This window comes from Myxocyprinus asiaticus, chromosome 5 (assembly GCF_019703515.2).
Source record: "Myxocyprinus asiaticus isolate MX2 ecotype Aquarium Trade chromosome 5, UBuf_Myxa_2, whole genome shotgun sequence".
Taxonomy (NCBI): Eukaryota; Metazoa; Chordata; class Actinopteri; order Cypriniformes; family Catostomidae; genus Myxocyprinus; species Myxocyprinus asiaticus.
The window spans coordinates 55,459,134-55,476,847 of NC_059348.1; the positions used below are offsets into that span (position 1 = coordinate 55,459,134).

The 17,714-nt window shown below is 38.1% G+C and overlaps 2 protein-coding genes across 3 annotated transcripts; both read right to left on the minus strand.

Moving 5' to 3' along the window:
• Positions 1-721: 721 nt before the first annotated feature.
• Positions 722-4,908, minus strand: LOC127441344 (GTPase IMAP family member 9-like). Of its 2 annotated transcripts, none has more exons than XM_051698656.1 (2): positions 4,813-4,908; positions 722-3,661 (listed from the first exon to the last, which is right to left on the minus strand). In XM_051698656.1, the coding sequence occupies exons 1-2, from the start codon at positions 4,823-4,825 to the stop codon at positions 2,259-2,261; spliced, it is 1,416 nt and encodes a 471-aa protein (XP_051554616.1). In that variant the 5' UTR covers positions 4,826-4,908; the 3' UTR covers positions 722-2,258. The 2 variants fall into 2 exon arrangements, with proteins under 2 accessions (XP_051554616.1, XP_051554615.1); XM_051698655.1 differs by having other exon boundaries at positions 722-3,664; positions 4,813-4,902.
• Positions 4,909-8,261: 3,353 nt separating this feature from the next.
• LOC127441341 (GTPase IMAP family member 9-like) lies at positions 8,262-17,704 on the minus strand. Its single transcript, XM_051698651.1, has 2 exons — positions 17,602-17,704; positions 8,262-10,911 (listed from the first exon to the last, which is right to left on the minus strand). Exons 1-2 carry the CDS (start codon positions 17,612-17,614, stop codon positions 9,461-9,463), a joined length of 1,464 nt encoding a protein of 487 aa, XP_051554611.1. The 5' UTR covers positions 17,615-17,704; the 3' UTR covers positions 8,262-9,460.
• Between the last annotated feature and the right edge of the window lie 10 nt (positions 17,705-17,714).

Below are 17,714 nucleotides of genomic sequence, written 5' to 3' on the forward strand. Positions count from 1 at the left end.
AGCTTTGTGCCCTTGAAGAACCCATTTACTAGACTATTAGTGAAGGGTACATTCATACAGTATTTCCATGCTCCCTTTAGATTGCCCACATCAAGAGATCTGCCCTTCGAAGGGAGTAGGGCATAGGGATGATCACTTTCAATTGGAATTCGCCCAGAATTACATCGAGATTAGCAATCACTCTTGTACTAACTCAGGTCAGTTAACAAGCAAACATTATCAATCAAATCTGTGCCGAGGAAATGGACAATGAACAATTATAATTAATAGGAAAGCATATTTTGGTATATGGTAATCTCTCTCTTCAGACAAGGATTTATCAGGAAATTTACTGGGGCTCGTCTCCTAGTAAAAGGGGTGTGGTGACCAGTGGCGTAGCCAAGGGCGGGCCGGGGTGGGTGTTGGCTAACCCAGAATATTTGAGATCATTCTTTGACTTCAAATATATATTTATAAAATAGTTTAAAAAATGCATAAATTAGACAAGCTTTTCATATAGTCTGTCAGTATTTTATTTGGGATTAAACAAACAATTAATGGTGCGTTCAAGCAGGGGCAGAGCTAGGGGGTGGCCAGGGATGGCCGTGGCCTCCATGGACTGGACCGAAGCCTGGCCACCCCACTCGCATTTGCAGTTTTGGTCATTTTTTGTCATGGGCACAACTGAGTTTTTTGAGGTGGAACTGTCTCTGTACTTGTGCGCACACCAAGATCACCGCAACTCTCCGTCCCGGGTGCCACTGTATCCACTCCCCTCTGTTTTTCTATCCACGCGCCTCCGCTTTCCATGCGCACCCCACCCCCCACATCCGCCCGACGATACGAAAATGCTGCCTGAGAACTTCTGTGCCACCACAGACTGATCGCTAGCCCCTGTCCGGCCACTTCTGTGAAAAACTGTTGGCTCCGCCCCTGCTTTCAAGTCCTCCTGGGAAGATCGTACATACGATGTCATGTGCGTTCAAGTGATTTTAGTCGGAAAGAATGGACCCGTTTGGCAATTTCAAATGTATTTCTCTCTTTTTCTCACACTGGCAAAGCTGAGAAGCATTTTCAGCACCGATGCAACAAAATGAAGTGACAGCCACACATTAAGTGTGTAATTAATACTTTATTTAACTAGTTTTTCATTCTCCTGCGGCTATATATAATGATGGGACATCAGTTTTATTGTACAAGCCTGTCGATATGATATGTGTTCTTTTAATTAGGATGAGTAGACAACAGAGAATACATTTAGCTAAATTAACAAATACATTGGATTGCTTCTGGATTAAACATGTAGCAGTGCAATGACAATTTTTTTTATATGTAGTGTATATAGTAGTACATTAGTTTATAGTAGTACTGTATATATATATATATATTCATATTTTATCAAAGCATTTTCTTGTGAAATAAATCTTGTTATATCTTGATTCAGGAGAATTCATAATTGAAATATTTAGCTGCTGAATTTTGATTGTTGGTGATAATTTATTTGATTTGATTTGTCATCTGATAGATAATGGACTCTATGCATGGAACATAACCTATGTATTTCCGGTCAAATCTCAGGGGGCTGACAAACTTCCGGTAACCGTATCGTACTTTTACAGCACTCATTAATCCAGGTTCATGTTAATTTCAACATACTAATAGATTTTAAAAATCAAAAGTTGTATACAGTATGTTAACACTATGAAATAACGTGAACTAACAATGAACAATTATATTTTTATGAACTAATATTAACAAAGATGAATAAATACTGTAAAAATATATTGTTAATTGTTTGATCATGATACCCAATTCATTAATGCACGTTAACGAATGGAGCCTTATTGTAAAGTTTTACCACACAATTTAATCTACATTTATTGTGTCAAATTACTGCGTCATTGTTTATTTTTGCAAATAAAATAAAAAAGTATTATAAGTATTCGTCCATCATCAGTGTTCTCTTCAGTTCAGCAGATCCCTGCACACACACGACAAATCTCTCAGAAACTTGTGAAAAGTAATTTCCCCCCCGAGTCGTCTCGTCAGCATTAATCAGTGTAGAAAGAAAACGTTTCTGGCACTGCGCTGGAAGTATGCCCCCTGAGGCAAAACGCGGAAGTGACCGTGCATAGATTCAATTTCAGGATATGTTAGCGTTTTAGCTAACGTACATGCATGCCAAATTTCAACTTTCTATTGATCAATCATTTGCAGAATTATTCTTTTTAGTTGTAGCACCCCCTAATTTAGCATGTGTGACTTCAATCAAAAATGGATTATTGAATTGTGCAGCGGGTCATTGCCAACTTAATAGATGCTGTTTTCACAGCGAGTCCAACGGCAGTCCAACTGAGAGTTCCTAATCCCCCCTCTGCAGCTCCCCAGCCCAGCAAGCTGGCTAAATACTGAACTGACAGTCCAGCTTCCACTACTGGAGCAGCAGGGAACAGAAACGCCAAGAGTGCGGGCGCAAATCCGGCTCCAAGCCCCAGCAAAAACATGGTAAGCATAGTGATCATTTTGGGGTTGAAAAATGTGTCATTCTTCTCCCTCTCTTCACTCTCTCTCCTCTGCACTTCTTCTTGTATCCATATATTCAGGTCCGACTTTTCTTTTGTTTCTCTTTCCATTCTCTCTCTCTCCTCTTCTATCGCTTTTTCTTCAAGCCTTCGAAGGATCACCAGCTCCCACTCCAGAGCTGCTCTGAACCGCGTCAGTCTTGCTTGAATTGGTCTCACATGCTGTTCTTCCTTTTTTATGTCCATCTTTATCTGATCAATCCTGTCTTGCACACGCTTCCTTTTTATTTCTGTTTCTTTCCTCTCTTCTTTCATAGCTGCAGTAAACATACCCCAACGAGCATCAGCCAATTTCTGTACCTCAGCTTTCATTTTGTTAATTTTTTCAGTCATGGCAGCTTCTCTTTTCTCCTCTATTATCCTCTGGGCTTCCAGCACAACTTGTGAAATCTGACTGGTGAAGTGTTGGTTCTCATTCTGCACCAGCAACTCATCCACCTTCTCCAGGAGTCGAGTGACCTGACCTCGGTTTGAAAGGTCTGTGTTGTTAAAGGCCACAAAACGCCTCCCAAATCTTTCCACGAGTTCTTGGATCTTTCTGTTTTGTCTTGATAGGAAGTCCTCAATGGAGGTCGCTCCAAGTTTATCAGCATGTGAGAATATAATGATGGTGTGACGGGTGATGTCCTCGGTAAACATCTCCAGAATCAAGTCCACCGTGCGTTGCTGCTCCTCCGTGTAGCGTTCAATTGGTATAACCAGCAGAAACGCATGAGGGCCAGGTGAACACAAAGTCAGACAATGTACTAGTTCCTGCTGTACATCCTCCAGTGTTAGATCTGTGTCAAACAGGCCGGGAGTGTCTACAAGTGCAAGGTTTCGTCTTCCCAGTGTTCCACATTCTCGCTTGCACTCTTTTGTCACTGAACTCATGCTCAATTGAGCATCAAAACGTTGCCCATCTCCCAAGATGGTGTTTCCTGTAGCACTTTTCCCTGCACCTGTTTTGCCCAGCAGAACCAGTCTCAGGTCATTTGGTGCGGGGTTTGCTGTCGATTGTTTACCACCAAATGATCCTTGAGTTGGTCTTATACTTAGATTTGGCTCACTGAAGTTGCTGTTAGAACGCTGTCTTTGGCAAATTTGAACATTGTGAGGTCCTGCTGAAAAAGCATGAAGCAAATGAGAAAATGAACAATTACAATGATAATCATTTATTCAAATTTTGGATTACAATTTTGTAGGTTCCTATTACTAAGTGCTCAAAAGTAAGGCACTACACTTCAGATTGCTTCAGAGAGACTGTGCATGCACTGTATTGGGATGCATTCTAACATGATCTTTAATAACATTCATAACCAAGCATTTCACAGGGTTCGCCGAACACTTGTGAGTGAGAAAATAAGAAACAGAGACCAGTGGAAATATAAGCAGAACTTCTCTAATGTTTATTAGATTCAGTACATGTTGTAAACTCAGACTGGAACATTAAGCACACACAAATACACTGTGCAGCCACTTAGCGTTACAACAATAAACTTAGTAAAAATGAAGTCTTTTACACTATTTTCGCCATGTTCAGACATGTTTTGTATTCATTGTACTACAGACTGCAGGTTAAAGTTATTCTGCATAATTGGTGGCTGTTCAAAGTTGTACTGTGACTATACTGTATGGTTTGGACTTATAGATTATTGACTGGCACAAGCTGGTTAAGATGGTTATTATTGCATGTAGACCAGCATGAAAATGTCTAAAATATACTGCCAGTAAGATGCTGTTAAATTAGTCAGTCAAGCTGCTCACCAACTGAACCAGATTTTCTGGTCAAGGCAGTTTTTCTCTCTCTCTCTATTGAACACTGCAGCGTCGTTTGATACACCCTTTGAGCAATGGTAGACTGTGTAACCTGTGTGTTTTTGTTTAAATGCTAATTCAGAAATTATTTGGAATATGTTGGGTGGAAAAAATGGTGGTCTCAATTGCAAACATGTTTCATTTTTAAAGCTGAAATACTCAAAATGTCTCTGTTTTCCAGAAATATAGGCTATTCAATTTATTTTCTGTTCATGTAGACCTACAAAATAAACACACATACCTAGGTAGCAATACATTCAGATAACAATAAATAAAGTATTATAAACCAATATCTGAAGCTGTTGTAAAACGACCAATAGGCTACACTTTAACTTCGGTCCTGAATTCCTAATAAATAAAAGTGTGTAAGCTGCGTCCATTCATTAAATGAAATAAGTCCAGTTTAATCTGTCAATTAAAATGCTCTACATCAGAATGAAAACTTATATCATACCTCTTTTGGACATGTTTAGTAGTTTGTGTGGATTCTCTGGTCCATATGAAAGAGTGTACAGTTTGCTGTGTGTTTTTGGTTTGTGAGGGGCAGGACTTTGAAAAAGCGAAAGTCTTTTATGATTAGGAAGTAATCCTGGAAATCTATTTTATGCATCAAACTGAAAGTGTTTATTATTACATATCAATTTGGCTATAGCATATATTAAATAATGTTCATTCTAGAGAAATCATTGATATAAATTTGTCTAGATTTTTCTACACAACATAGTTTTCCGTCAGACGATCAAAAAACACATACCTACATTTCTACATTTGTCAGATGCTTTTATCCTGAGCAACTTACAGTGCATTACGTGTGTACATTTGATCCTTTTTTGTGTTCCCTGAGAATTGAACAATGTTTAAATTAGTAGGAGAGAACAGGAATAATTCTAATGCTTTTATGTTTTTCTGCTCATTTATTCAGAAAATATTTAGCCTAAAACGCCTAAATATTTCACATGTCAGCTGTTATTACCTGTGTATATTACATTTAAACTCAAGTGATTTCAACACAATTAAACTAAAACATGACTTTACATTCATTCACTCATAGGCCGTATAACAATGCAACATTAGTATGCAATAAATATTACAGTAAATGAAAAAGCTTTATAATGTGAATTTATATACTTTCTGTCTACATGCTAATGTAACTCACTATAAAACAAATCAAATTAAAAATCCTCAGATTATGGAGGATGGGCTTTAATATAGTGACATCAGACAATATCTAAACAAGTTTATATAGAAATAATCTAAATTGAATAAAATAGAATTTATTTTCTAAGTGTAATTAAGATGATTTCACATTTGTAGATCTATTTGTGATCATCTATACAATGTCAGGCTGCTAATGAATGAAATGAGGACCATCCAAAGACAGTTTATGAAAGACAGCATCTGTTCCCTTCCCTGCTGTTTGCTCATCCTCACCTGTTTGACTGACTGACTGCTGCTGACTACTGGCCAACACCTGAAACTATAAAAAGTTTGTATGTCCATCTGGATAAATAAAAATGTATTAACCCTTGTGCATCAATTTAAAAAAGTTACTCAGAGGTCCTTAGAGGACAAAAATGTCCACGTCAAAGAACTGACATAATAATATTATATATTAATATTATTTTCCACTGTCAATGAGTTAATTTTTTTAACCAACATCAGTCCTGATCATAACTAACAAATATTCATTCATTTTCAGGATTTTAACCCTTTAAATGCCAGTTTGTTTATATAATGCCACTGTTGTTTTTTACACACACACACAAATTTCTCAATACACACATGTAAAACACACTCTGACATCCATACCAACACACACACACAATTTTATCTGCATCATTTATTCAGTTGGCCTGCAGTGCTCTATAATACAGCAAACAGAAAATAGGGGAAAAGCATGTATTTGCTCCATAGGCTAAACATGAGAAAAATGGCGCCATCTGGTGGAAAATATTAAACATTTAATTTTGAAGCCAGGGCTCTGGAATGAAAGCATAATATCATAGAATTCATGATTTTATGCTTTAATGGCACTGGGATCAAATATTGCCGTTTTAATGGGTTTCAATGGGGACATTTTTGTCCTGCAGGTCCTGAGTGTAACTATTTTGTGTACACAGTGTATTATAGATGTATTATAGGAACTGAGGTTGAAATATCAAAATTCCCCCCAAAATACACACCTAATTTTTTTTCTCCCCAATTTTGAATGCCCAATTCCCAATGCGCTCTAAGTCCTCGTGGTGGCGTAGTGACTCGTCTCAATCCGGGTGGCGGAGGATGAATCTCAGTTGCCTCCACGTCTGAGACCGTCAGTCCGTGCATCTTATCACGTGGCCTGTTGAGTGCGTTACCGCGGAGACCTAGCACATGTGGAGGCTTCACGCTATTCTCCGCGGCATCCACGCACAACTCACCACGCGCCCCACCCGAAAGCGAGAACCACATTATAGCGACCACGAGGAGGTTACCCCATGTGACTCTACCCTCCATAGCAACCGGGCCAATTTTGGTTGCTTAGGAGACCTGATTGGAGTCACTCAGAAAAATACACACCTTTGGCAAAATTTATACCGTTGGCATTAATGATTGAAAAAACAAAAATGAAAAAGACAAAAATGTCCCGAAGGTCGCACAAGGGTTAAGCTGGTACTGGTCATTTCTAGAAAACAGAAAGACTGATATATAATTTAAAACACCTAACTAGCTAAAAGTGTGTTACTAGCTTGTGTTTTAGTGAGCAAACTAACTCGCTAATAGTAGCCCCGTAAATGACGAAATCACTTTAAATAGCTTGCACTGGTGATGACTAAGGGTGTTTATCAAGGCAGCTTTGTGCCCTTGAAGAACCCATTTACTAGACTATTAGTGAAGGGTACATTCATACAGTATTTTCATGCTCCCTTTAGATTGCCCACATCAAGAGATCTGCCCTTCGAAGGGAGTAGGGCATAAGAATGGTCACTTTCAAGTGGAATTCGCCCAGAATTACATCGAGATTAGCAATCACTCTTGTACTAACTCAGGTCAGTTAACAAGCAAACATTATCAATCAAATCTGTGCCGAGGAAATGGACAATGAACAATTATAATTAATAGGAAAGCATATTTTGGTATATGGTAATCTCTGTCGTCAGACAAGGATTTATCAGGAAATTTACTGGGGCTCGTCTCCTAGTAAAAGGGGTATGGTGACCAGTGGCGTAGCCAAGGGCGGGCCGGGGTGGGTGTTGGCCCACCCAGAATATTTGAGATTATTCTTTGACTTCAAATATATATTTATAAAATAGTTTAAAAAATGCATAAATTAGACAAGCTTTTCATATAGTCTGTCAGTATTTTATTTGGGATTAAACAAACAATTAATGGTGCGTTCAAGCAGGGGCAGAGCTAGGGGGTGGCCAGGGATGGCCGTGGCCTCCATGGACTGGACCGAAGCCTGGCCACCCCACTCGCATTTGCAGTTTTGGTCATTTTTTGTCATGGGCACAACTGAGTTTTTTAGAGGTGGAACCGTCTCTGTACTTGAGCGCACACCAAGATCACCGCAACTCTCCGTCCCGGGTGCCACTGTATCCACTCCCCTCTGTTTTTCTATCCACGCGCCTCCGCTTTCCATGCGCACCCCACCCCCCACATCCGCCCGACGATACGAAAATGCTGTCTGAGAACTTCTGTGCCACCACAGACTGATCGCTAGCCCCTGTCCGGCCACTTCTGTGAAAAACTGTTGGCTCCGCCCCTGCGTTCAAGTCCTCCTGGGAAGATCGTACATATGATGTCATGTGCGTTCAAGTGATTTTAGTCGGAAAGAATGGACCCGTTTGGCAATTTCAAATGTATTTCTCTCTTTTTCTCAAACTGGCAAAGCTGAGAAGCATTTTCAGCACCGATGCAACAAAATGAAGTGACAGCCACACATTAAGTGTGTAATTAATACTTTATTTAACTAGTTTTTCATTCTCCTGCGGCTATATATAATGATGGGACATCAGTTTTATTGTACAAGCCTGTCGATATGATATGTGTTCTTTTAATTAGGATGAGTAGACAACAGAGAATACATTTAGCTAAATTAACAAATACATTGGATTGCTTCTGGATTAAACATGTAGCAGTGCAATGACAATTTTTTTTATATGTAGTGTATATAGTAGTACATTAGTTTATAGTAGTACTGTATATATATATATTCATATTTTATCAAAGCATTTTCTTGTGAAATAAATCTTGTTATATCTTGATTCAGGAGAATTCAAAATTGAAATATTTAGCTGCTGAATTTTGATTGTTGGTGGTAATTTATTTGATTTGATTTGTCATCTGATAGATAATGGACTCTATGCATGGAACATAACCTATGTATTTCCGGTCAAATCTCAGGGGGCTAACAAACTTCCGGTAACCGTATCGTACTTTTACAGCACTCATTAATCCAGGTTCATGTTAATTTCAACATACTAATAGATTTTAAAAATCAAAAGTTGTATACAGTATGTTAACACTATGAAATAACGTGAACTAACAATGAACAATTATATTTTTATTAACTAATATTGACAAAGATGAATAAATACTGTAAAAATATATTGTTAATTGTTTGATCATGATACCCAATTCATTAATGCACGTTAACGAATGGAGCCTTATTGTAAAGTTTTACCACACAATTTCATCTACATTTATTGTGTCAAATTACTGCGTCATTGTTAACGGTCCTTTTTTTTGCAAATAAAATAAAAAAGGAGAATAAAATAGTATAAGTATTCGTCCATCATCAGTGTTCTCTTCAGTTCAGCAGATCCCTGCACACACACGACAAATCTCTCAGAAACTTGTGAAAAGTAATTTCCCCCCGAGTCGTCTCGTCAGCATTAATCAGTGTAGAAAGAAAACGTTTCTGGCACTGCGCTGGAAGTATGCCCCCTGAGGCAAAACGCGGAAGTGACCGTGCATAGATTCAATTTCAGGACATGTTAGCGTTTTAGCTAACGTACATGCATGCCAAATTTCAACTTTCTATTGATCAATCATTTGCAGAATTATGCTTTTTAGTTGTAGCACCCCCTAATTTAGCATGTGTGACTTCAATCAAAAATGGATTATTGAATTGTGCAGCGGGTCATTGCCAACTTAATAGATGCTGTTTTCACAGCGAGTCCAACGGCAGTCCAACTGAGAGTTCCTAATCCCCCCTCTGCAGCTCCCCAGCCCAGCAAGCTGGCTAAATACTGAACTGACAGTCCAGCTTCCACTACTGGAGCAGCAGGGAACAGAAACGCCAAGAGTGCGGGCGCAAATCCGGCTCCAAGCCCCAGCAAAAACATGGTAAGCATAGCGATCATTTTGGGGTTGAAAAATGTGTCATTCTTCTCCCTCTCTTCACTCTCTCTCCTCTGCACTTCTTCTTGTATCCATATATTCAGGTCCGACTTTTCTTTTGTTTCTCTTTCCATTCTCTCTCTCTCCTCTTCTATCGCTTTTTCTTCAAGCCTTCGAAGGATCACCAGCTCCCACTCCAGAGCTGCTCTGAACCGCGTCAGTCTTGCTTGAATTGGTCTCACATGCTGTTCTTCCTTTTTTATGTCCATCTTTATCTGATCAATCCTGTCTTGCACACGCTTCCTTTTTATTTCTGTTTCTTTCCTCTCTTCTTTCATAGCTGCAGTAAACATACCCCAACGAGCATCAGCCAATTTCTGTACCTCAGCTTTCATTTTGTTAATTTTTTCAGTCATGGCAGCTTCTCTTTTCTCCTCTATTATCCTCTGGGCTTCCAGCACAACTTGTGAAATCTGACTGGTGAAGTGTTGGTTCTCATTCTGCACCAGCAACTCATCCACCTTCTCCAGGAGTCGAGTGACCTGACCTCGGTTTGAAGCGTCTGTGTTGTTAAAGGCCACAAAACGCCTCCCAAATCTTTCCACGAGTTCTTGGATCTTTCTGTTTTGTCTTGATAGGAAGTCCTCAATGGAGGTCGCTCCAAGTTTATCAGCATGTGAGAATATAATGATGGTGTGACGGGTGATGTCCTCGGTAAACATCTTCAGAATCAAGTCCACCGTGCGTTGCTGCTCCTCCGTGTAGCGTTCAATTGGTATAACCAGCAGAAACGCATGAGGGCCAGGTGAACACAAAGTCAGACAATGTACTAGTTCCTGCTGTACATCCTCCAGTGTTAGATCTGTGTCAAACAGGCCGGGAGTGTCTACAAGTGCAAGGTTTCGTCTTCCCAGTGTTCCACATTCTCGCTTGCACACTTTTGTCACTGAACTCATGCTCAATTGAGCATCAAAACGTTGCCCATCTCCCAAGATGGTGTTTCCTGTAGCACTTTTCCCTGCACCTGTTTTGCCCAGCAGAACCAGTCTCAGGTCATTTGGTGTGGGGTTTGCTGTCGATTGTTTACCACCAAATGATCCTTGTGTACTCATTCCAGGAGGGTAAGTTTGAGAAGCTGAACAAATGGTTTGAGTTGGACTCTGATTTTGCCCTTTAGTGTTTTGGTACCTCTGTCTTTGGCGACTCTGAACATCGTGGCGTCTGTCTGTTCCTGTGAAAAAAGTAATTGTCAGTTCAAAATAAGTATCATGCAAATTGCCCCCCAATAAAAAAAAAAGATTCCAATAATTCATATATAATACTGAATATGTTTACAATCTTATAATGAACATAAATAACAAATATATTTTTGTAAGCATGTAATTATGGCTCTGTTTGCGCTATCCCCCAGCAAAAAAAGTCTTATTTCATTCCACTAGACAGCAACACATTCTAGGAAAAATAATTTTTCGTCTATCACCTTCTATCACAATATACAGATCTGTAATATAGGTGGCGTTCTAACTCAGCTGAACACTCACATCACAGACATTCAGGTAATTTTGGATCGCATGCATGTTTCCCAAAGTTTCATCATATATCTCGGCTTCTGAATGGACTAGAAGCTCAATGTAGGGGTTGTTGTAAAGCTGAGATGATATATAGCATTTCATAATCAATAGTTGATAACATAATTTGCCAATGATTTATCATTCTTTTTCTGCTGAACTGCAATTTCTGAAATATAACACTGGGTTATTTTACCAAGCAAGCTCACAGATAAGTAAAGAATGGCTAATTTTAGAGAAGACAACCTACGGTAAGAGCAGATATGGAGTTTTGGCAACTTGGGGCTTACAGAAGCAGTGATTGGAGCAGACATGAGATAAATGTCTTTGTTGTCAGAGATCATATTTCACTTTGTGATTCTTTTGATAATCATTTGAACTGTGGTATTAGGGTGACAAAATAAACTATACAGTCAGATTCAGAAGAATGAGAATTTTCATTTGATATATGACTTGTCTATTTATGTACTATGTGAAAAACTTTTTTCATTCGCATATTTCTACAGTACATTGTCACCTCTAGGTGGCACTCACTTGCAACAAACTTTTTAAGGCTTTATTTAGCTATTTTATGTAGCATAAATGCAAAAGTATTCTATGAAAAGTTACGTTGCTAAGCTTTCAAATGATACCAATATGAGTGACTTATATATCCGGGGACTTTTACAAATTAAGTGTAAACTTACTGTATGTGATTTGCCCCGCCCACGGGCTCGCCAGTAGGTCCATAGAGTTCAAGAGCTTAAGGACTACAATTACCATGAGCATGTAAGCTATATGCTATATGAAATGGATGACTGTTGTAGTCCATATTTAGTGACATGCATTTTTAAAAGACACAACGGCTTCAAATTCCACAATTGAGGTATGACTGTGTGTCATTTGTGTTCTAGAACAAAACGTGAAAATGTCTTCTAGTAATTCTCACAAAATAATGTTATTTTATTGTCATTTGAATAACACTATTCTAAAAACCCATAGGAAATTCCTGAGGAAACCAATGGCAAATTAGCCTTCCAGGTTTGTCAACAAACTGATGTCACTGCTGAACAGCCCTATATTGTTTTTAACATTTACAATTATTTTAAGTCTCTAAAATATTAAGACAGGAGAGAGTTAATACTTTCTCGCACACTGTAGCTTGCAAAATAAAATTCATTATATTTATTTAAAATGTAACATATGGTGTAACAGCGATATATATATATATATATATATATATATATATATATATATATATATATATATATATATATACAGTACAGTACAGTGCATTAATAAAGTATTCATTATATATATATATATATATATATATATATATATATATATATATATATACAGTACAGTGCATTAATAAAGTATTCATTATATATATATATATATATATATATATATATATATATATACAGTACAGTGCATTAATAAAGTATTCATTATATATATATATATATATATATATATATATATATATATATATTCACACCCCATCATTTTTTTCACATTTTGTAATGTTGCAGCCTTATGTTAAAATGCTTTAAATTATTATTTTTCCACATCAATCTACACTCCATACCCCATAATGACAAAGCAAAAACCTGATTTTTGATAACTTTGCAAATTATTAATTAAAAAGAAAAAACTGAAATATCACATTGACATAAGTATTCACACGCTTTGCTATGACACTTGAAATTTAGCTCAGGTGCATCCCATTTCTCTGGATCATCTTTGAGATGTTTCTACACTTTGACTGGAGTCCACCTGTGGAAAATTCAATCGATTGGACATGATTTGGAAAGGCACACACCTGTCTATATAAGGTCTCACAGCTGAAAATGCATATCAGAGCAAAAACCAAGCCATGAGATCAAAGGAACTGCCTGCAGAGCTCAGAGACAGGATTGTGTTGAGGCACAGATCTGGGGAAGGCTACAAAAACATTTCGGCTGCATTGAAGGTTCCCAAGAGCACAGTGGCCTCCATAATTCTTAAATGGAAGAAGTTTGAAACAACCAGGACTCTTCCTAGAGCTGTCTGCCTGGCCAAACTGAGCACTTGGGGGAGAAGGGCCTTGGCAAGAGAGGTGACCAAGAACACGATGGTCACTTTGGTTGAGCTCCAGAGATCATGTGTGGAGATGTGAGAAACTTGCAGAAGGACGACCATCACTGCAACACTCCACCGATCTGGGCTTTGACTCTCAGACTATGAGAAACAAGATTCTCTGGTCTGATGAAACGAAGATTGAACTGTTTGGTCTCAATTCCAAATGTCATGTCTGGAGGAAACCAGGCACCGCTCATCACCTGCGCAATACCATCCCAACAGTGAAGCATGGTGGTGGTAGCATCATGCTGTGTGGGTGTTTTTCAGTGGCAGAGACTGGGGGACTGGTCAGGGTTGAAGGAAAGCTGAACGCAGCAAAATACAGAGATATCCTTAACGAACACCTGGTCTAGAGCACCAAGGACCTCAGACTGGGCCAAAGGTTCACCTTTCAACAGGACAATGACCCTAAGTACACAGTCAAGACAATGCAAGTGTGGCTTAGGGACAACTCTGAATGTCCTTGAGTGTCCCATCCAGAGCCGGACTTGAACCCAATCGAACATCTCTGGAGAGACCAGAAAATGGCTGTCCATTGACGGTCCCCATCAAACCTGACAGAGCTTGAGAGGATCCCCAAATCCAGGTGTGCAAAGCTTGTCATACCCAAAAAGACTTGAGGCTGTAATCGCTGCCAAAGGTGCTTCAACTAACGCCGGGTTCACACTTCCTCCATGAGCGAGGAATGAGCACCGCGTTTTCGTTTCGTCGCCCATATTATCGGATGACACCGTTTACACTGCAAGCGTGAGCGGATAGTTTCGGCGTTGAGCCTATTTTTGCCACGCATCTCACGCTGAGCTCAGCAGCTCTGGGTGCAGTACAACACTAAAATAATCAGGATATTATTGAAAAGACACAAAAGCAAATCAAAAGTATTCAAACCAAACATATAGTACACTACAATTTATATGTCTGCATGCATGTAAACTCAATAAAATAACTTAATAAAGGAAATAATTAATAAACGCAGCCAATGTGAATGTCCAACGCGACCGCCCTGCTCACGCGCTGCTTACGGAGGATGTGTGAACCCAGCGTAAGTACTGAGTTAAGGGTCTGAATACTTATGTCAATGTGATATTTAATTTTTATTATATATATACATTTGCAAAGTTATCAAAAATCTGGTTTTTGCCTTGTCATTATGGGGTATGGAGTGTAGACTGATGTGGAAAAATAATTATTTAAAACATTTTAGCATAAGGCTATAACATAACATACTTTATGAATGCACTGTGTGTGTGTGTATATATATATATATATATATATATATATATATATATATATATATATATATATACACACACACCTGAAAAAGTGTGGCTGAGAATATAAACATGATTATTTAATTTTTTTTGCGAGATTCACCGGTGTGTTCTGCTTTCTATACATTTGACCGTGTTCTAAGCAACTGTCTGCAACCACTGAGGTGACTGAGTCACGTTTATTTGTTTGCTAAATATTTAAAACGATTTTATCATAAAAACAAATGGGTTCAAAGTGTGTTCTTACACCCTAAGAACTGAATTTGTCTAATAACACTGTGTAAAATGTATGTAGCTATATGAAAATGGGTCAAGTCTGTCCCAAATTCATGCTTTTATAACTCATGAACCCTCACTTACGTCTATGCCGGAGACCTCCAAATGGGGTGGACACTGGACTCGGAGGAGGACCGCAAGGGTGTAGGGTGCCATTTAAAATAGGGCTCTAGATAGAAGGTACATGCCCTGCTGGAAAATCCAGCTTAAGCTGATAGCTGTGTTTTGGAACATGGTAGCTGGTGCAAGCTGGTCCTTAGCTGGTCCAAGTTGGTCATGTGTTGGTCCAAGCTGGTCCTTACCTGGTCGACCAGCTACCATCTTCCAAAAACTAGCTTGACCACCTTGAGCTGGTATGACAAGCTGGTAGCTGGTCTAAGCTGGTCTCCCAGCTTGGACAAACTAAGGACCAGCTTGGAGGGGGGGGGGGGGGGTATCACGGCCCCTAACCACATCCTCCACAGTTTTAGCAATAAATGCGTTGAGTTAATATGCGTTATTAATAACAATTGTATATCCTTTCTTATATGCTAAAATGAGAACATTCCTGACTCATTTATACGTTAAAAATATATTTATTTAAATTTTTTTGATAATTTGTCTTCTTTATCTTATTTATGTATACATTTTGGATGGTTTATACATATTTGTTTTTCTTTTTTTATCATTTTTATTTATTTTATTTGTTTATTTTTTTCCCTTCAACTGTACTTGTCATTAGGATTGTATTCATACACTGTTTGATCTTATTGAACATTTATATAGAAACTCCACAGTTATACCACCATTTGTGGACTTTTCAGACGGTCCCTAACCACACCCTCTACAGTATTAGCAAGTTTTAGCACAATGTGTGGACTTTTCAGACGATCCCTTACCACACCCTCTACAGTATTAGCGGGTTTTAGCACAATGTGTGGAGTTTTCAGACGGTCCCTTACCGCACCCTCCACAGTATTAGCACATTTTTACATAATGTGTGGACATTCCAGACGGTCCCTTACCGCACCCTCCACAGTATTAGCACGTTTTTACATAATGTGTGGACATTCCAGACGGTCCCTTACCGCACCCTCCACAGCATTAGCCTATTTTAACACAATGTGTGGACATTTCAGACGGTCCCTTACCGTTGGCGATCTTTAAATACGGGACGGGTGGCAACCCTAAGCTGGATTTTCCATTAGTGTGGACGTCTTTGACCACTGTGCCGCTTTAGACATTTTCAGACCCCATGTCAAATTAAAGAACTTCAAATATATTTATGAAAATGCAAAAATAAATAAATAATAAAAAATAGCCAAAGAACGTTCTGTATAAGTTCTTATTAGACTGTCACACAAACACCTCCTTGCAATATTATGGGAATGTTAAAGTTTATGGTTATAAAATAAAACCTATAAAAAGAACGGAATTGGGATTCGTTTGGAATCGTTAGGGTACGTTTACACGACAACGATGTACTAAAAATGGAAAGTTTTTCCTTTGCGTTTTTGAAAAGTTTCGAGTACAGACGACAACGTTCACATCCGTGAAAACGACTAAACACGCTGTATTATGCATGCCAGGCCAGTAGTAGGCGATGTCACTCTGTAAAGAAACAGTACGCGCCTGCGCACATAAGCATTCTTCCACAGAGCGGTGAATATAAACAATGAAGATGTCGATCGCTGGTCGTAGTAGTGATGCAGTAAATCTACACTTTGCTGGAGAAGCGTCAATAAACTCAAAATCTTGATCAGCACAAACACAGTCCTGTAGTCCGCCATTGTATTTTTGAATGTCTCGCGCGCATGCCTATAGCCTGAACACGTAATACGCGTGCGTATGACGTCATCGTTTTCACACGTTTTTGTATGATTACGTGGAGACGATAGCGCAGTCACACTAAAAAAATTATAATATGTTTTTTGTGACTTAGAGGAAGAATCCATAAAACACTTATTCTTTGAATGTGTGTTTACCCAACTTTTTTGGATTGATATTGAATATTTAATACTTAAACACACAAAATTAAAGATTCGACTAACTGGTAAAGATATATTTTTATTATTAAATATACACAAACAAAAATGGGCAAACAATAAACCTAACATCATACCATTTAAAACTGAACTGATGCATTATATTGAGACTCTAAAAGATATAAGAAATAAAAAGGCAAAACGAATGTATAGAATACTTGAAACCTTTTCTCTTGTTAATTCATTTTAAGTTATCCCCTGGTTTTATTTGGTTAATTATTATTATTTGTTATTGTTTATTCTTTCTTTATAATTTTACTTTTTGTTGCTACTATAATTGTATCAGAGTTCATTGTGATCATTGTATGTATATTTTGTTGTAAGTGTTCTTGTTCTGTAATAAAAAAAAAAAATAAAATAAAAAAAAATAACAAACAATTATAATAATTTTAAAGATGGACGATTATTTAATTGTTTCTTACCCCACAGTTTAACAGACTTATATTGATGGTACAAATTACCGCTTAAATAAAGTTCTTTGTCGAGACTTTTTTCAAACAACAAACTGTATTTAAATGAACATGCAAGATGCTTCTTATAAATTCGGTCTTAAATTATAGGCCTACATGAAATAGCCCAAATAAAAGAACAATTTGAGTGTAATATATAGAAAAATAATCAAACTGCTCATTTAAAAAAATAAAAAAAATCTTATAACAGTAAATGATCCTCAGTTTACCCTCGTTCGACATGTTTTCCAGCTCAGTTTCTCAGTCCGATATGAAGCAACAGTTCTTGTGTGTTAGTTTTGGGTTGAGTCTGAGGGGCTGGACTTTCAAAGAAACGAAAGTC